Source organism: Mustela nigripes, chromosome 3 (assembly GCF_022355385.1).
Source record: "Mustela nigripes isolate SB6536 chromosome 3, MUSNIG.SB6536, whole genome shotgun sequence".
Classification (NCBI taxonomy): Eukaryota; Metazoa; Chordata; class Mammalia; order Carnivora; family Mustelidae; genus Mustela; species Mustela nigripes.
Window position 1 is genome coordinate 65,952,013 of NC_081559.1, and position 20,836 is coordinate 65,972,848.

Genomic DNA, 20,836 nt, shown 5'->3' on the forward strand with positions numbered 1-20,836 from the left:
CACAGTTCTTGGGCCATGGTTCAACTTCCCAAATGCAGGTGTTGTGCTACTAATTATTCCCTTTGACCCCCTTCTTATTTACTTGCTTATTTATTTATTTATCTAACAGCACAAGCAGGAGGAGTGGGAGGGAGAGGGAGAAGCAGACTGTCTGCTAAGCAGGGAGTCCAATGTGGGGCTTAATCCCAGGATACTGGGATCATGACCTAAGCCAAAGGCACATAGTTTACCTACTGAGCCACCCCAGGCTCTGACTCTGTTCTTCATTTTTCACTCCTTCAAATTTCATGTTCATACCTTCCTTCCAAACAAGAACAATCGAACTGGTCAGGATATTCCATTCTTTCCTACCATCCCAACAAACCACCCTTCTCCCAAGTCCTGAACACAGAGCTTTCTCCAGGGATTAGAATGACAGGGAACTGCCTCACCTGGGATAGAGGTCCCCAGTGATTCGTAAGTTGCATCCAGAGTGTTCTGGAAACTCACTGCCAGAACAAAAATAACTCCTTCTCAGAAGCATCTTGGAGGTCCAGCCAAGAGTACAGAGAGGCCCCTTTTCTCCATCATTGCTCACGTTTCGCTGCTGATTTTGTTCAGTGAGAAAGCAAGAGGGAGTACAAGAGGGGTAATAGATTGGAGGGAAAACAGCTTATATCAATTCACTGGCACATTCTTAAATTAATGTCATTCCTAGCACATGGTTTTATATTTTTAGCCTGGAGAGGATATGATGCTCGGAAGAAATTTAAGAAAATAAGCAACAGAAGGAGTGAGTCTGTGGTTCCTATTCAAGCAGGTAATTAAAACATCATTTTCATAGCATCCACTTGAAAATATTCTGTGATTGAGTTCATACAATTTTAGAAAGCTGAGAGGTGAATAATTCAGGAGCCCTGGAATTGGAGTTGTGAGTTCTAGTGGGGGTTCTGGGGCTTGTTCTAATACACCCCGGGTGTGATGTTGATAAGGCTGACAGTGTGCATTTGCTGCTTGCCATCCTTGTGTAAGGAGCCTCTCAGTAAGTGCTCTAATATCCCTGAGTTTATAGAGAGGGCAACTGCGGCACAGAGAAGCATAGTAGCTTGTCCACAGTCACACAGCTGGTCAGTAGCAGACTCAGCATCTGAACACAGGCAAGTCAGATAAAGTCAACTTCGTATCCTGCCAACGGAAAAAAGCCCTTTCCTTTTTGTCACACCTCCGTTATAGCTGTGAAATGGAGAGCGCAGGCCCAAGTCTGGTTAAGTCTAGAAGGTTGGAATTCTCCGATTATGCGCAGCACTCATCGTTCAGCATCAGAGAGATAAGAATTGCTCTGGGACTTTCCATGCAAATGGGATTCCCCACACACCAACCTGTATGTGGCTAAGGTGGTCCTCTGGGCCCCATGGAGTTGAGCTGGGCTCAGCTTGGGCCTGGCTGCCTGAGTGCTTCAAGGTCTGGTCCTGCCTCACCCGACCTGTTCCTGGTTCCTCGGTGACTCTGCTCTTCTGTAAATGGCAGTATCTATGGTGCCTGCCAGCCTGGGTTCCTGTCATCATTGGAAGCTGGATATGCCCAAGTGAGGCCCTGGGAAGAAGTGGTCCCCAGAGCATGCCTGGAGCTCAGAGAGTCCAGAGTGCAGAAACAGAGTGAAAGAGCATTTGCCAGTCCATTGACTCTGCAAGCCTGAAGACGGGTAGGGTTCCAGAAACTGCTGCTTTGAAGCAAACTCTCAAATAAAACAGCTGCAGCCTTTTTGAGGCAGTCCCTGCCCAGAACCTGGCTCCAGGAACACTTCTCAAAACTCTCTTCTGGCCACTGTAGAGACCTGACATCTTCATTCAGGACCAAAATATTTGGAAGGAAGGGATGTCATTGAGATGCAAATGTGTACGTTTTAACACCATCTCCTAGGAATTCTAAGCTCTACAACTTCAAAGAGTTCAATGGAAGAAGGATCCACTTCTGGTTGCAGCTTAAGAAAGAGTATTCAAGGTGCATTTGATCCTTCCTTGCCCACCTCCACACATCACACCTCACGGCGCACGCACACGCATGCACACACCCCTCTCCCCACAGTCTCCTGGACTGATTTCTGATCTTGCATTTTGGCCCAAAGCCCAACATATGTTTTAAAACATAAACTTTGGGTTATATATTGTTGATCCACTGAGTCCAGTATATAGGATTATAAATCACCTTTTCCCTCTCTGGAAATGATCTTTAAAGGATTCCTTGTTTGCACTCTGTTGTTGCCAAGTGAGAGCTGCATGAAAACAGAGACAGGTTTCCTTCGTCATCAGCCGTGATGGCATCTTTTTGGTAGAGCACCTTTGCGGTAGGTACCATGGAAAGATAATCTTGCTTTGTGAAACTGGAGAGAACACATGTCTTCAAGGAGCTTCTTTTTTTTTTTTTTAAGCTTTGCAAGTACCTTCTCCCTCCCTTTTCTTTTTAGTCCAGCAGCTTGTGTTCCCACTTATCAAGTGGCATAGGGAACTTCCATTAACCGAGTCCACAGGGACTTGGGCGGAGAGGAGGACATTGAGGGTGGGACTAATGCCACCCCTCCCTCTTGGAAGTAGTGTGGCAGCCAGAGCAAAAGCAGACAGTCTCTTTGCTCTTCAGCCCAACACCACAGATGTGAGTTGAGGTGCTGGTATTGTGCTAGCAGAAAAGATGCCTGGATAGGGTAACAGCATTTGCAATTTTATGGGCAGTTTACTTTCGCGTGAGAATGTTTTCCTTATCTTTATATTGGAAAGCATGGTTCTGTTGATCTAAAAAGCAAAGCAGTTCATTCCAACTTCTCTGTTTGGGTGGGGGTGTTGGGGGGTTTTCTTCCCAGAGCATAATCTTCTCATTACAAGCTCTTCTTCCCACTACTAGGATGTTTCTGAGTAGAACAAGCCCCAGACCTAGCAGTTCCCTTACTTGGGAACCCTACAGGAAGTGGCTTAAGGAGGTTATCCTAGTAGGACTGTTTCTGATTGTTTTCAAAACTTACTCTTTCATTTATTTATTTATTTTTTCCAACAAATCATTTCACTTGAAATTTAGATTCTATGGAATGCATTTCTTTGTATTTCAAGTTCTGGCCCATTGCCTTTCTTTTTCTTTAGTGGTGTTGCTAAGATATGTTATATATTTTTAAAAGAGCGGCCCTTGAAATTTAGGAAGCATTTGGCCTACATGTTGCTACAGAGCAGTGCATATGGAAATTTGTTTTCCTTTCATCTCCTTCCCAATAAAAGCAGCCGCACAGCTTATCCCTTTAGCTTCCTCAGAACTTCCTTTCAGAATTCCCGATCTATTACAGCACGTTCACATACCAGAAACAAGATGCCTTTTCATGCTGTCAACCTTTTTCATCTGAAATGTAAATTAATTCTTGCTGGTTTGCCTTGACAGAGATCAAAGTCAGGGTATTAACCTTCCTGGGCTTTCTCCGGGAATCTGTCCCCAGGACTGGGCTGTGGCTGTTAAGAGGCCAGTGTCCCTGTTATAGGGCCCTCCTCCAGGCAGCCCTCCATGGAGATCCACCATTTCAAAGGTGCAGAGTCCTTTAGTAACTGATCTCATCATTACTTTAAACTAGGTGAGAAATGATCTGCCTGGTTAATTCCTGAAATAGAGAGGGAAGGAGTTACACACACACACATACACACACACACACACACACACACACACAGGCCTGTTCATTTTAATTGTGGGCCCTTCACTCAGATTCCTGGAGCTTGTTTAAGTTGTTTTGACAGCGAGTGATCTCGGTTTGATAGAGGGAGGGACAGGGCTCCAGATTGGAAACCTCTCCCCTTGCTCAGTGGGTCATTTCTTGCCTGTCAGTCTTTGAGGTAGGCCACATTTGCATTTTCAAAATAAACAGATGCCTTTCAAATACATGAGCTGGTGGTCTAGAGATCTCTGTGGGCCCAAACAGTTCACCAGCCAGTGATCAAATGCTGGAAGAGAAAACAAATGAAAAAAAATACCCTAGGTAACTACGCATCCATTTCCTATGTGTATAACATTGTACCAGCAATAAAGGGCCTCTGAGATGTGAGGAATCTCCGGGAGAGAAAGCTAGGGATCCCAAGCAAAAGCCTAGTTTATCGGCAAAAAACTTTTTTTTTCTTTGCCAGGGGAACAGCTTTGAATGTCATTTGGGTGAGAAATGACATGTTTTGTATGTTTTTATTATTTGTTAATGCTAAAAATAGGCTCTTGCCAAAGGAAAACATACTCTTTTAAACACCAAAGAATTTTAAATTTCATATCTTTTTAATTAGAAAGATAAGATGACACATACTAGTTTTCAGATAGATGGGATATTCTAAGTAAAAAGTAAGTTATATGTCATTCCCTTTTAATGAACTCTTTGCTATCACAAACTGGATATAACTAGATTTATTCAAATAAAAGTGCATCTATTCCTTAATAAATACTATCAAAACACATAACCTGCAGGGAATTTTTAAAAGGTCTACAGTATCTCATTCTTTAAGTTTTTGAAAGCACTGTCTTGAAAACTGCTCCCCTAATTCAAGATCTGTTCTTTAAATGAGAGCAAAGTGGTAGGCTTCCCCATCTCAGAGGGAAAATGCCTCAAGTAGGTGACAGTGGAGCCTTAGGGGCTGGGACCAGAATTTCAGAGTGTCTCCAGGAAGGAGTAGCCTCTTCCAGTCCCCCTTTCCCATTCTCTCCAGATGCCTGGGTGCAGGAAGAGCCCATTGGTTTACAGCACATTGTCATCTAATTGCTTCAGTGCAGTGGAAAATGTTTCCCCTCTCTGTCCTCCATCAACGTCCCACTTACCCCCCCCCCCCCCTTGGCCTTTCTAAGAACCCAGATAAGCGATGGCCATTTCTCTTTCCAATGCCTTTTGAGGAGAGTGCTTTCTGGAGCCTCAGCCATGACTGTGCTAAGACTTAGGCTTCCTTGAGCCTGTGAACAGGCATTTAAACCAGATTCAGCTGGAACTGCCGGGCACGTCATGTGACACTGGGCAATGAGAGTTACTTTAAATGCTGGTTCCAGAGGGGAAAGCAAGCATCATGCCCAGAGAGGTTCCAGCACACTCGGATACAATTTCAGATGGGAACCTATCAGAGGCTATTTAAACTTCTTTTAGAAACTTGACCCTACTTCACAACAAAACCAGATTTTTGTGTTTAAAACTGCCTGAGCTTGGGGCACCTGGGTGGCTCAGTCAGTTAAGCATCTGCCTTCAGCTAGGTTATGATCCCAGGGCCCATGGATTGAGCCCCGCATTTGGCTCCCTGCTGAGCAGGAAGCCTGTCTCCCCAGTCCTCCCCAGTCATGCTAGGTTTTCTCGCTCATGCTCTCTGTCGCTATCTTTGTCTCTCTCTCTCACTCAAATAAATAAATCTTTTTTTGTTTTGTTTTTTTAAACTGCCTGAACTTTTAAATCTGTTTTAGGTAAAGCCTCATTCGGGTCTTTTCTAACTTCAAAAGGTTGGTTCCTTTAGCACTGTTAGTGAGTTGGCACTGAATGGGTGGTTGCAGTCATTTCCTGGAACTAGATTTCCAGAAGTATCTCTAGGTTTGCAGGACAGCTATATTTTAAATTTGGAAATGTCTCTCTTCATTCAATATTTTTTTAGTATCTACTGTATGCTGAAGTGACCATGGTGAGGATGGGATTTAATTTGGGGCATCAGATTTCCCATCTCCAATACAGAGGGCGATGAAGCATGCTTTTCCTCAGAGAGATGCTGTTTGTATAAATCAGGTACTCTGTGTAATGTCAACACATACTGGGAGGGAGTTCTAGAAAATTCTAGTATAATACAAAGAGTCAAAATCATTCTAAAATATGGCTGAGGATATACAGTGAAATAACCCATGTTTCTTGAAGATGAAGATGATTGCAGAAGATAGTTTTCATTCTGACAAAGCTGTGCATAAGCAGATTGTTGATTGTAAGCCAAACAGTAGAGGAAGGTCAAGTGAATGTACCATTGAAGGCAAAGGTCCACTTTGAATTAATAGAAGGAAATCAAGTATACTTTTGATCACTCCTCTCCTTTTATCTCTATTTGCCATTCTGCCTTTATTCTCTTGTTTCTTCACTCACTCCACTTCTGCCTCTTAGAAAGATTCCTGGTCGCTTCACACAAAAGCTTACCTCCTCAAAATGTGAGAGAAGACATGTTCCACTATTCTTGGCCATTGGCCAGGAACCAGCTTCCTCTCTTTCTTATTGTTTTAAGTTGTATCATATAAGAGTAAAGTAACATCTAGGTGAAAGTGTTAGCTGGTGTATGGACGCTTGAGATGAACTATGAGATACACAAGAGCTCCACTGCCTTCTATATCTTTGTTTAATAGAAGACAGAGTACCTTCAGTTTCGTGCAAGGAGTCCGGCCCAGTCTACCTGCACACTGCCTGGATTTCTCTAGCTCTCTGTAAGTGAAAAGTTGGGGCTGATTTCTGACAGCTATAGACTTAACATTTTGGAGAGAGGAAATGTTAGTAGGGACAAGTCTTGTCCTTTACTTTGGGAAAATGTGCCCTGTTTGTGACAGGATACATGCAGACACATGTAAGACATACAGAGCTCCTGAAGCTTGGTTTAAAGGAAATGGTGTATAACAGCGAGAAGGCCTGGCCTGTGCTTCAGGGTTTCTTCAAGAAATGGGCCCTGCTAAACCTCACTTAGGCACAAACAATGGAATTCTTGCCATGAAAAACTTGGAATGCAAAGGAATGTCCTTTGCTATGAAATCAAATTATTTTCCATGTTAGAATGAAATGCCCAGAGTGCTATTCACCTAATTCACAGAGAGGAAGTTGTGAAGAGCCAACATGGGCTTGAAGATTGTGACTGATATATTAACGGCATATATTGTGCTTAAGATGAAACTTTGGTGCAGCAGTCTGCACCCCCAAGACCCAAGATTAAATTTTCAGAGGAAGTCCAGGAGTACTTCAACTTTGAATCTGCTTCTCCCTTCTGGACCTCGTACAGAGCTCCAGAATCTGGCTATAAAGAGGTGCTGCCCAAAGTGGCATCTTTACCACCTCAACCTGTCAACTATACTCAACCTGACTGTGCACTCAAGTTGACTTTATTCTAGATCTTGAGATTTTTTTCACGTTTCTTTTTTTTCATATGGAATCATGGTTATTTAGGCTATATCCACATAATAATAAAGAAACATTTAGGGACAAAATTAACTGCTCTGGCAAGAGTGATTGGACTTCTTTTCCTCGAAAGACTCCTGTGTGTGGAAAGACAGATTTTGTTTTCCCCCTTAACAGATGAAACAGAAGCACAGAGAATTTAAGTAAGTTGTCTCTTGTTATGTGTTATGTGAGCTTAAGAATTGGCTGGGCTCCTCAGTGGCTCAGTTGGGTGAGTGTCTGACTCTGTTTCAGCTGAGGTCATGATCTCATGGGTTGTGGGATCGAGCCTCATGCTCAGTGGGGAGCTGGCTTGAAGATTCTCTCCTTCTTTCCCTCCTCCTATGTGTGCTCACTCTGGTGCTCTCTCTCTTTCTCTCTATAATAAATCCTTAAAAAAAAAAAAAAGAAGAAGAAGAAGAATTGGTGTCAAAGCCCTCTTCTCAGTCTTCACCCAGTGCTCGTTCCTGTAGACCACAATCTGTCATTTGTTTCTGTCTTGGATATGGCACATGGATATAGGGTACCAGCCAAAGCTTTGGAAAGAGTTTCATATACCAACCTAAGCAAGTGGACTTTGGAATCAAAAAATTTTACTTTAACCAAAAAACTCTGACCAAAAAATGGGCAGAGGACTTGACATACTAATAGCCAACAAACACATGAAAAGATGCTCAGCATCACTCATCAGGGAAATAGAAATCAAAACCACAATGAGATGTCACTATACATCTGTCAGAATGGCTAAAATCAAGAAGATAAAAAATAAAAAGTATTGGTGAAATACATGGAGAAAAGGGGACCCAGGTCCAGTGCTGGTGGGAATATAATTATTGCAGCCACCATTGAAAACAGTATGGAACTTTCTCAAAAAATTAAAAATAGAAATACAATATGATCCATTAACTCCACTATTGGATATTTTCCTGAAGAAAATGTTTTCATTTTCTTCAAACTCAAAAAGATATATGCACCCCTGTGTTTACTGCAACATTATTTTCAGTAGTCAAGATATAGAAACAACCTAAGTGTCCCTTGATAGATGATCAGTTAAAGAAGAAGCAGTTCACATACACAATGGAATATCATACAGCCATAAAGAAGGATGAGATTTCTGCCATTTGCAACAACATGGATGGACCTAGAGGTCATTACGCTAAGTGAAACAAGCCAGACTGAGAAAGACAAAGACTATATAATTTCACATATATGGAATCTAAAAAAAACAAAACAAATGAATAAACAAAAAGTAGAATCAAATGTATAAATACAGAGAACAAACTGATGGTTGCCAGAGCAAAGCGGGGCAGGAAGATGGACAAAATGGCTGAAGGGGACTGGGGGATATAGGCTTCAGTTATGGAATTAATAAGTCATGAGAATAAAAGGTACAGCACAGGGCATATAGTCAGTGGTGTTGTAATAGCCTTGTATGATAACAAATGGCAGCTATACTTGTAGTGAGTATACCGTAATGTACAGAGATGTTGAATCACTGTGTTGTACACCTGAAACTTATGTAATGTGTGTCAACTATACTTAAATTTTAAGAAAAAGGAAAGAACAACAAACAAAAAGCAATCAACTTGAAATCTCTGCTGTGCCATAATTTGTCATATGGTTTGAGGGAAAATTACTTGACTTCTGAGTTTTAGATTCCTCACCTATAAAATGGAACTCCTAAAGGCCTAGTTTTCAGGACCATTGTAAAGGTGATTACAGATATTACGTGCAAAGCGTGGTACCTGTCCTGTGGTAGATAGTAATTATTAGTTTTCTCTCTACACCCCCTTCCTAAATATGAATTTCACAGGGAAATAAATCTGTCTGTATATTACTCTTCATGGATGAGCATAATAATAATATAACTTCAAACAGATGAAACCATTTCTCTTACTTTTGGAGAAAAAAAGTAGTACCTGTCAAATCTTAAATACAGTTACAGTATAGCCTTTATAAAAGAGAATTTTCTGAATCTTAAGTCTTGCTTATCTAACAGAGGAAAACTAAACTACAATAATATCATATGAAAGATTTGAAGTGGTTTTGTTTTTGTTTTTGTAAAAAAACTGTGCTCCATTGTGCCAAGAGCTTGATTCATTTATGTAGATAAATTTTTCACTGGCCTCAAATGTGTTAAGATTTAGGTGGTATACTAATGACATCATTTTTCCTGTCCACTGGTTTGAGGCCCTTCTGCAACTTGTAATGTAAAATTCCAAGTCCCCCCCCTCACCCCCTTCCATAAAGTCAGAAATTCTAAAATCCAGGAGTTAAATATCACCCAGATTTGCTGCCTGCTGGTGTGGAAAACAAGTTGCCTTTCAGATGTCTAAGGAGTTGGAAGATCTCAGTGTGCATATCATGCTTAACCCACAGTGACGGGTGATTGGCAGCCTAACAGCTGAGCGACAGCCATTTGGCTAGAAGTTCAAACCCCAACACGAAGAGCCATAGCAGGATCATGGCTTGATTTGCTGTGGCCATGAAGTCTAAATCACCAAGCACAGAGGTGGAGGCAGAGGTGACAGCTGGTAGCCATTCTCATCAATAAAGTTGTGACGGTTGAGAGGTACAAGCAACCAGAGCCTGCTAATTTTGTAGACTTTGAGCCAAGTACTTAGTGTCAAAACCAGCTATGGTCAATGATACAAATGGCTGTGAAGGGTCCCTCATCAACAGCAAGGCTCTCCCCACCAGACACTTCCCTCCTCGTGGGTTAGAAATGATTGGATCCTGCTTTCTGGGAACAGTCAATTTGAGGAGACTTTATCTTTTAATTTTTTTATGTTCTGGTAATTTTTAAAAAGTCATATTTATTGAGGTATAATTTATATAAGTAAAACTCAAATGGTTTGATAAAATTGGTTGAACACAGTCAGGTAATCCCCTTCACAATCAAGAAAAAAGAAAATTTCCAAAAAGCTCTCTCCTGCCGTTCTGTGACCATCTCCCCACACTCTTAGCTCCCGGGGACCACTAATGGATTTTCTGTCCCTATAATTATGCCTTTCCCAAAATGTCATAGAAATGGAGTAATACAGTATGTAAACTGCATCTGGCTTCTTTCACTTGATATAATACTTTTATGATTCATCGGTATTGATGCATTTAAGAGTAATTTGTTCTTTTTTGTTGCTGAGCAGGTTTCTAGAGTATGGGTATACCACAGTTTTGCCAATTACTTGCTGAATGAACTTTGTTTCTAGTTCTGGGTGACTATGAATAAAGCTGCTATATACATCTAGAACTTTATCTTTTTAGGAGATTTATAGGAAAGTAAATAACTTTGATTTATGGGAAACCAGAACTATATAGGCTGGAATGATCATAGAGGTGGGAATTATTTCCTTCTTAATTAACAAGCAGAAATACTTATTTTCCTAACATGCTATATTTCTGCATAGCAATTCCTAGTTTATACAAGGCAGTTTCACTCACCTTATTTTTGTAATTATCTCCGAAACCCTGAGAAGTAGATTGGGAATCTTACCCCTTTTTACAGATGGTGACTGAGAAACCTCCCTGCGGTACAGACTGCCTAACTCTTGATCTGGTGTCCTTCCCCCAAACATTCTCTGAACATCCTCTCTGTGCAGAACACACTGCTAAATGCTTTTGGGGTGGTCACAAAAGCAACATAAAATTTATTTTTTCCCCAGGAGGGGGACAGTCTGATGCTCTACATCATGTCAGCAGGCAAATGTAAATTAAAACAACAATATACTGTTACACACCTATTAGAAGGGCCAAAATCTGTAACACTGACAGCATCAAATGCCGGTGAGGTCATGGAACAGCAGGAACCTCATTCGTCACTGATGAGAATACCGAATGGTGGTGCTACTTTGGAAGACAGTGTGGCAGTTTCTTATAAAACTAAACATACTCTTACCATATGATCCAGTCTTCACGCTCTTTTGTATTTACCCAAAGGAGTTGAAAACTTACGTCCACACAAAAACCTGCACACAGATGTGTGAGGCATCTTTATTCGTGATTGCTAGAACTTGGAAGCGACCGGAATGTGCTTCAGTGGGTAAATGGATAAATAAACTGTAGTACATCCAGACGATGGAATAGTATTCAGTGCTAAAAAGAAATGAGCTCTCAAGCCACGAAGAGGCATGCAGGAAACATAAATGCATCTTACGAGGAGAGAGCCAGTCTGAAGAGACTACGAACTGCATGATTCCAACTATGTGACATTCTAGGAAAAGCAAAACTGTGGAGACTATACAAAGATCAGTGGTTGCCATGATGTGGGAGGGGGTTAATAGGCAGAGCCCAGAGGAATTTTACAGCAGTGAAATTACTGTATGACACCAGGATGATGGATATATGTCATTATAATGTGTCCAGACCCATGTCATGTACGACATCAGGAGTGAACCATAATGTAAACTATGGGTTTTGGGTAATTAAGAAGTGTCAGTGTAGGTCCATCGATTGTAGCAAATATGCCGCTCTGGTGGGAGGTATTGGCAGTGTCTGCATATGCGGGAGCAGGGACTATATGGGAAACCTCTGCAACTCCCTCTCAGTTTTGCTGAGAATCTAAAACTGCACTTAAAAATAAAATCTTTTAGAAAGGAGGTGGGAGAAACAGTCTCAAATGGAACCAGGACAGACACATCTGCCCCAGGCTTAAGAGGAATGCTAAGCTAGAGACAACTAACACAAGCACAAGAAACAAACAATCTATGAGGCTTGCTCTGGTCCTTTTCGGAAGCAGACGGGGCATAAATTATAAGAAGTAAATCCCACCCAAGGCTGCTGGGAGTCAGAAGAGAACAGTGACAATCCCTGGGTGCTTGAAGGCAAGGGGAATTCCCCAAACAGTGATGTTCCAGAGAACACAAGAAACTGATCTTTAGGATAAGGGAAAACCTTCCTCCTTAGTTCCCAAGTTAGAGAAAACAATTACCAGGCAAGACTTTCTTTGAACTCTGCCAAAGTCTGACCAGGATAATGACTGGCATTAAGCACAGGAGAATCAAAGTGGAGAATGTTCTCGTAGGCCTGGAATTACCAGAACTGTTTTATGTTGAGACCAGGGTTTCTGATGTGGCTATTGAAAAAAAAATCTGTCAATGAGATTCTGTTCTTTAGAAAAATAATTTTACTTTCTCATTGCTGCTTTTGGTGGCATTTGCCTGTCAGACCTCCCACAAGTTGGCCTCTTTCTGTTCTGATAAGATGGCTGTTGACCAGCTGTCACTCCAGCCAGAAATGACATGGGCTCCTGCTGCAATTGGCCAGCAGTGGTGAGGAGGGGAAGGTTGGGCTTTTGTGCCTCATCTGTATGCGCCTCCTCTGCCAGATACAGTAGGCACTGTTTGCCAGACCCATTATGAGGCCAGAAGAGCTTACCCGGCCTAGATCTCCAACCAAGAAATCTACCTAGACAGTGCCCTTGCTGGAAACCTTGCCTCTGGGTCTGTCCTCCAAGCAGGTCATCAAATGCCAGTCCAGCCCAGAGCCTCCTCCCATAGCACCTGATCTGTGGGACCTTAGAAGCCCAGGCACGTGAAAGAAAGAAAGTCTGAATTCTTACTGCCACTTATAAAGGAAGAAATAAGAGTAGAGTTTAATGATTTTTTAAATGTCTACATAAATGGGACTGTACCATGTAATATTTAGGAATTCAGGCTTTAGGGCAAAACTGCTAGGATTTGAAAACTGGTTCTGCCACTCTCCAGCTGTGAGTGACTCTTGGCAAGTCATTTAACTGCTCTGGGCCTCCGTTTCCTTAACCATAAAATGGGGAAAATAGTGGCCTCTACCTTTTAGAGTTACTATAAAGATTAATGAGTTAATATTTATAAAGGGCTTAGAACACTGCATGGAACATAATAACCTATACATCTTTGTTTGTTAAATGAAAATAACGGGACATTTCCCTAACTCCTGTTCTTAACATTCCCCCAACCCCCAACAAAATCAAGCTGAATACATGTACCTAATCTTTTTCTTCTGTTTCTTTTTTAACATCTGTCAGCTTTACCTCTTCATGTCAGTTTCCTAGGGCAGCCATAACAAATTACCCCAACTTTGTAGCATAAAACAACAGAAACTTATTCTCTCACAGTTCAGGAGGCTGGAAGTCCAAAATCAGCAAGTTTGGTTTGTGTTGGACACTCTGAGGGAGAATTCTTTCCATACCTCTCTCCTAGCTTTCGGTAGTTCCTGACAATGTTTGGCATTCCTTGGCTTGTAGACCCATCACTCCATTCTTAGCTTTCATTATCACTGCATTCTGCCTGTGTCTCTGTCTTCACATGGCCTTCTTATAAGGATACTAATCGTTGAACTTAAGACCCACCTTATTCCAGTGTGACCTCATCTTAAACTAATTACATCTACAAAGATCTTATTTCCAAGTAAGGTCACATTCTGAGGTTCTAGATAGATAGGAATATTGAGGGGACTCTAGTCTACCCAGCTCACCCTCTTAAAAGTTTTAGGGTGTTTTTACATCTGTTATCCCTTTTTATTCTTACTCTCTGTATTAGTATGAAAGCTCCATGAGAGTAGGGACAGTATCTTTTTAAGTATAGTCTGAGGCATTGCTTAATGGGTTTGCTGGGCCACCTCAAGGGACTGGAGAGACATGGTGCCATCAGGCTAGGTGTGGGAAGGTGATATTTGAGGTAGGAGAGTCACTCAGAAGGAGAGAGAAGGACAGGATGGAAAAAAAAAAATCCCATCCAAAGAAATAAAAACAGAAAAAGGTCAGAGATCCCAAATATTGTAATATGGTATATCTGGAAATACTACCAACATATTTGAAACAGCCAGAGTCAGAAAGAAGTTGCGGGATGAGAGAGAACAAAGTTTATATCTCAGGTCAGAGGAAAAGGAGATGGGGCTGCCTAAGGGCAAAGCCTGCAGCATATCTCCTCTGCAGGGATTAGGGGCCCTGCTACCAGTGTGGTTTCTTCTAGAGCCAAGGGATCCAACTGGAAAGAAGCAGCCCTCTTCAGATACCTGAGGTAGTCTGAGGTGGTAGAACATCTTCAACCCATCATGCCCTTGAGGGTCATGGAGAGTGGAAGAAGAGATGTGACCACCAGGACAGACCCTTCAGTATTTTTCCACTCAGGTCATGAGCTGTTTGGTAGAGAAGTATTTAGGTATTTATCAACATGAGCTAAACTGACTGGACAATGAAAAGCTGCAATTGTGAGTGTCCTCATCCTAGTGGAATATGTAGTCGATCTTTTTCATGACAGCATTATTGGTTGTCAACCCACAAACATCAGTGAACAGGACTACAGGATGAAAGGAAAGGACAGACATGAGTAAGGGGCAGAGATGTGGAAGAAAGGAGTAGACCTTATCCCTCCTTTTACTTTCCTGGTGGTACAACTGAAAAGGAAATAGGAAAACCATGCAGGTGTCCAACCAGAAGCCCTATCCTGGTACACTTAAGCTCCCTGTTTGACTAACACAATCATTGAGACAGAGCTTATCTGAATTATCAAGTCACAAAACTAGCAGGGAGTCCAGTCAGGACAGTTAACCACTTCCCTTATTTTCTACCATTAGGCCCTCTACAGCCACACTGTATTAAATCTTAAAAATAAGCCCCGGATCTATTGGTGAGGTTTATCATGTTGGTGCCTAGAACTGTGAGACAAGTGTGGGTTTCCCTAGCCACACTGTGTCACCCACTTGGGTAATGAATCCAGGTGTGGGAGCACAAGTTTGATAAGTTCCTCCTTTGTTTCATTCCACAGGGCACCCTTCAGACCAAAGCAGTGATCTGCAGCCCACTGTCACAAGGGAAAGCAAGGGAGGTGTCCAGGATCAAGACCATGGTGAACCTAGTGACCACACAGGTGAGGTCATTAGAGTTTGGGGATGGGTGTCTTGTATTCAGAGACATTCCAGAGAAGGTTCTGGAGATGGAAATGACCACCTGATATGGACTCTCTGTTTTTCTATAGGAGACAGCTGGTTAAATTTAGGGGCAGCCTTACAGAGGATCCCAACCAGTGATTTCACAAAAGGGAAAGAGTAGACAGAGATACTCTCAGCTTCCCCCTCTGCCCACTGACCTGTTTACTGGGGAAACTGGTCTAGTTGTGGCTCTCCTTACCTATTGCCTCTCCTCAACTCCCCCTCTTAGAGTGGACATGGACACATTTCTGTCTGATCTACCTTGGTTTGGCTTCTTAAGGTCTTTCTATGACTGTCACATTGATACATGGATCTCAAACCATAAATGCAGAACATTTATGGTGGGGAGGAGCACCATGGACAAGAAATTAAAACTTGAGTACCTGGTCTAAGCCTCCCTCCATTAGTTAACACCATTATAAAATGGTGTTGATGGACTAAACCAGTTTTTTTTTTTTTTTAAACATTTAAAAAATACCAGAATCTTTCCTTTTTGCAGTTTGAAGTTTTTGGACTTCTGCTGAAAGAAGCTGTGATTTTCGAAAATATGGCCTTTAATGCTAATGCCAGCATTTTCTGAAACATAAAGATGAGTTGCTCTGAATTTCACAGTAGACTTTGCAGTTTATCTGCCAGGCCCAGTGAAGAATTTCTGGGCACTTTCCACTGCTTTGGAACCTGCCACCCAGCCTCTGTTTAGGAAATATAGAACTGGGACTTTATCTTGGAGCAGGGAAGTTAGGGAGTGGTAAGATGGGGAGCCCAGGGAGCAGCAGGGTTTCCTGAATTTGAGGAGACCTGTGGTTGGAGACAATGACACACTTTCCATTTTCAGAAACAGGATGCCTAGCAGTTACTGACTCATGGCCTTGACACTTTCTACTTAGCAGAAGTCACAAATAGGAGGTCTTCCAGTTGTAATCACCATGAAGGTGTGTTTTGTTTGGCCAGACACAGTTTACCAAAACTTTAAACCCAAAAGTCTCCATGTGAGGCATACATTCTCTGGTTCACACAAACCCCACCACTTCCCACCCTCTTTGCCTGACAGTGCACACATTTATGTTACCTGGGATGCCCCAGAGGCATTTGAGTTTACACTGCCTGCTCCCATGTTTTCAGCCAAATGCCTTTCCATCTTATTCCAAAATGGTCCAGTGGAGAATTGGCTTGACTTTCCTGGGAAATATGAATGACTCATTGAGTTCAATTCAACTTTGGAAGGATTCAACTCCTTCAGAGAAGTCCCTCCTCAAACTGATTCATTTCATTGAACCGAAGCACTTAGGGATGTTCCTCTAAGGAGAAGAGACCCCATCTGGAGAAGCCTCTGTTGCCCCACCTGTATGCACCTCAGGTCGGCTATGCAAGCTCATCATTGAATTTTTTTACCACCATCTCACTGCTCTTATTCCTTCACTTACTATCTTCACTTGGAGTGACCACCCTATTTTACCTTTCTGGTTCTCTCTGTATCTTTGTTTCTCCAATCTCCTTGTTCAGTAATTAATTTGCCAAAGAGATGCCAGATGATTCCAACTGTCACCAGGACATACTTAAAAATATTTCACAATTTTGGGTTGCTTTCAACTCAATAGTTTGGCCTCCTTCTTATTTAAGTTTATGTTTTTACTCTGACTCAAATCCTTCTCCCTGATCTTCAGGCAAAGCTGGGGGATGGAGGAACAGACTTCATCTAAGCTTTATTAAGAATATTCTGAAAGTTTTCTGTTTGATTTTTATACTTCAAATAACTCCTAAAAATCAATATTTTGATGACTGAAGTGTAAATGAATAAGAAAAATGGAGTAAGTTTTCCCTTTAATTACATGAACAGAAATTCTGTGGGTTTTTATTGGAAACCCAGACAAAGTAACTGGGAACATTTGCTAAGTTCCAGGGAAAGATGGTGAAGCTTCTTCTCTGGAGGCGGACGTAGCACCTTTCTCTTGAGAGTCCCAAACCAAAAGGGGCTTGATGATCTTTTCTGGCATTGTTCTTTCCTCTCTGAATTACTGTTAAGCTGTTACTCCTTCTCTTTATTCCAAAGATCTCAGATAGGTGGAGACAACAGCAATCTCAGCTTTCCACCTGGGTGACACCATTTGGGCTTTGATCAGTCCGTGGTCGCTATTGGTTCTGCCAAATTGGGCCAGAGCACAGGGGTAAAGATTATTCCTGTCAACGTTCCTTCTTAATAAGGAAGCAGAGTTATTTGTGCCCTGAAGTAGGCTCCTCTTTCTCCTTTTAAAGTCAGTTCTTGCTTTTATGTTGCTTGTCACAGTATTACAAGTGAGATTAGGCCAAACAGTGTTTTAGAATCTCCAGGAGGGGGGAACCTGCCTGATCCTCTCACTAGAGGAGTTGGTCAGTCAAGGGATGGCAGGGAAGGGAAGGAAGGGAATCAGTTAATGAAATTCTGGAAGGCTGCAGCTAATTTTCTTGATTTCTTTTGCTGCTTCTTTCAACGTTGTTGTTTCACTGTTTGGTCGTAATGTTTTTTTGTGTAATAATAAAAATATAATAATGTTCCACTTAAAATTTTATCTTTATTCTTTTGGTGTTTATAGCAATAATAATAACAATAACAGATGGTCTTATCTATCACCGATAGCTCGAAGAATTACATTTCTTTTACACATGAGATATTTATGTTTAAGGAACCAAACTAATAACACAGAATCAGAGCTTACCCTTCCCAGAATAGACAACATAAAACAATTGATTTATATATTTCTTTCTCTGTACTCTTTGTCATGCTATATGTTCAATCATCATAACGTCAACCTTATAAGTTTTTTAAAGATTTATTTATTAGAGAGAGAGAGAGAGAAAGAGCCCCAGGATGGGGGAGGGGAAGAGTGCAGGGAAAGGGAGAGAAGAGTCTTAAACAGACTCCCCACTGAGCACAGAGCTCGAGGTGGGGCTCCATCTACCAACCCTGAGATCATGACCTGAGCTGAAACCAAGAATTGAATGCTTAACCAACTGCACCACCCAGGCACCCCCAACCTTATACATTTTATGCATCTTCTGTAGTATGTCACAGTTGCCAATTTTACAGATATCTTCATATTTATATTTTGGTTTGGCTGCTTTTAGATGACCTGAAATAAGGATAGCAAATAGATGCACTCTCTCCCCTATCCCAACTGATTAGTAGTGACTATGTGAAACTAATTCTCAGCCTTGGCCAAACGGAAAATCATCCGGAGAGCTTCTTAAAATTAATGCAATCCTACCCCAGGCAATTTCAGAATCTCTAGGAGCTGGGTTTAGGTATATTTAAAATCTTCCCAGGTGATTTGAATATACAGCCCAGATTAAGAATCATTGATCTGGAGCAGTGTCTGTCAAACTTCAGCATGGATCCAGATCACCTTGAGGGCCTATTAAAAACAGGTTGCCAGAGGAGGTTTGTGGTCAAGATGGCGGAGAAGTAGCAGACTGAGACTATATCAGGTAGCAGGAGATCAGCTAGATAGCTTATCAATCCATTGCGAATACCTACAAATCCAACAAGAGACCGAAGAGAAGAACAGCAACAATTCTTTCTAAAAGGTAGGACCAGTGGAGAAGTGAATCCAAAGTCATGGGAAGATAGACTGCAGGGGGAGGGTCCAGCTCCCAGCAAGCAGTGGAGCAATGGAGCACAAAATCAGGACTTTTAAAAGTCTGCTCCATTGAGGGATATCGCTCCAGAGGCTAAACTGGGGTGACGCCCATGCGGGGTCAGCGTGGCCCCAGGTCCCATGGGGTCACAGAAGGATTGGGGATGTCTGAGTGTCGCAGAGCTCGCAGGTATTACAGCAAGGAAGCCAGCTACAGAGACAGAGCCAAGGAGTGAGCTCTCAACTCAGGGTCACCTTGAACTGGTCACAGGCTGGGTGAGCTCAGAGTGCAGCCAGAGGCCAGGAACACCAGAGTGATTGAACGCTTGTCTCTGAGGGCACACTGAGGAGTGGGGCCCCGAGCTCTCCACTCATGTGGGTTGGAGACTGGGAGGCCGCCATTTTCATTCCCGTCCAACGGAATTTTATGGAAAGCGTTCAGGGAACAAGAGCTCCTGAAAGCGAACCAGAGTGGATTACTTAGCCCGGCCCCTGGTAAGGGCAGTGCAATTCCGCCTGGGGCAAAGACACTGGAGAATCACTACAACAGGCCCCTCTTCCAGAAGATCAACAAGAAATCCAGCCAAGAACAAGTTAACATACAAAGGAGAACAGCAGAATTTCAGAGGAGGAGAAAGCAAAGCATGGAATTCATGGCTTTCTCCCCATGATTCCTTAGTCTTGCAGTTAATTTAATTTTTTTTAACTATATATCTTTTCTTATTCTAAATTTTTTTTTAACTTTTACCCTTTCCTCTTTTAACGTTTTTTAACTAGTTTATCTTAACAATACCTTTCATTAAAAAAAATAATCTTTTTTGAACCTTCATGATTGTAGTCATATTTTATCCTTCATTGTATCTAACTTTATTTTTTGTATACACATAGGGTTTTTTCTTCTAAAAAATCTGGGGTACAACTTCTTCTAATAGGTCAAAATATGCCCTAAATCTAGCTCTGGGCCTGTTCTAATCTCCAGCCTGAGAATAATCTCTCCGCTTTCTTTTTCTTTATTCTCCCAACCAACTTACTTTATCAACTCCTTTTTTAGAAATTAAAAAAAAATATTTTTTTCATCTTTATAGGCATATTCCATCCCTTCATTGTGTTTACCCTTATATATGTTTTTCATTCTTTAAAATTTTAGGAGGTAGTTTCTTCTAAGAGACCAAAATACTTCCAAAATTAAGTGGGTGACCCTGTTCTAATCACTAGTCTAATATATATTTTTTCTTTTTTATATTTTTAAAATTTGTTTTCTTTTTTTTTTTAATCTTTTTTTTCTGAACTTCTTTTTATCCCCTTTCTCCCCTGCCCCCAATGACTTGGGGTCTCTTCTGATTTGGCTAAAGTGCATTTTCTTGGGGTCTTTGCCACCCTTTTAGTATTTTATTTGCTCCTTCATATATTCTTATCTGAACAAAATGACAAGGTGGAAAAACTCACCACAAAAAAATGAACAAGAGGCAATACCAAAGGCTAGGGACCTAATCAATACGGACATTGGTAATATGTCAGATCTAGAGTTCAGAATGATGATTCTCAAAGTTCTAGCTGGGCTCGAAAAAGGCTTGGAAGATATTAGAGAAACCCTCTCTGGAGAGATAAAAGCCATTTATGGAGAAATGAAAGAACTTAAATCTAACCAAGTTGAAATAAAAAAGCTATTAATGAGGTGCAATTAAAAATGGAGGCTCTTACTGCTAGGATAAATGAGGCAGAAGAAAGAATTAGTGATACAGAAGACCAAATGACAGAGAATAAAGAAGCCGAGTAAAAGAGAGACAAGCAAATACTGGACCACGAGGGGAGAATTCAAGAGAGAAGTGACACCATAAGACGAAACAACATTAGAATAATTGGGATTCCAGAAGAAGAAGAAAGAGACAGGGGAGCAGAATGTATATTGGAGAGAATTAATGTAGAGAATTTCCGTAATATGGCAAAGGGAACAAGCATCAAAATCCAGGAGGTGCAGAAAACCCCCCTCAAAATCAATAAGAATAGGTCCACACCGCCTCACCTAATAGTAAAATTTATAAGTCTTAGCAACAAAGAGAAAATCCTGAAAGCAGCCCGGGAAAAGAAGTCTGTAACATACAATGGTAAAAATATTAGATAGGCAGCAGACTTATCCACAGAGACCTGGCAGGCCAGAGAGAACTGGCATGATATATTCAGAGCACTA

At 41.6% G+C, this 20,836-nt stretch overlaps 1 protein-coding gene across 1 annotated transcript in view; it reads left to right on the top strand.

Moving 5' to 3' along the window:
- MYO3B (myosin IIIB) overlaps positions 1–20,836 on the top strand; it is a 376,680-nt gene that overhangs the window by 241,755 nt on the left and 114,089 nt on the right. The window contains exons 28-29 of the mRNA XM_059395489.1: positions 719–799; positions 14,875–14,976. Of these exons, the coding sequence (XP_059251472.1) occupies positions 719–799; positions 14,875–14,976 (183 nt within the window). The remainder of the gene's footprint in view (positions 1–718; positions 800–14,874; positions 14,977–20,836) is intronic.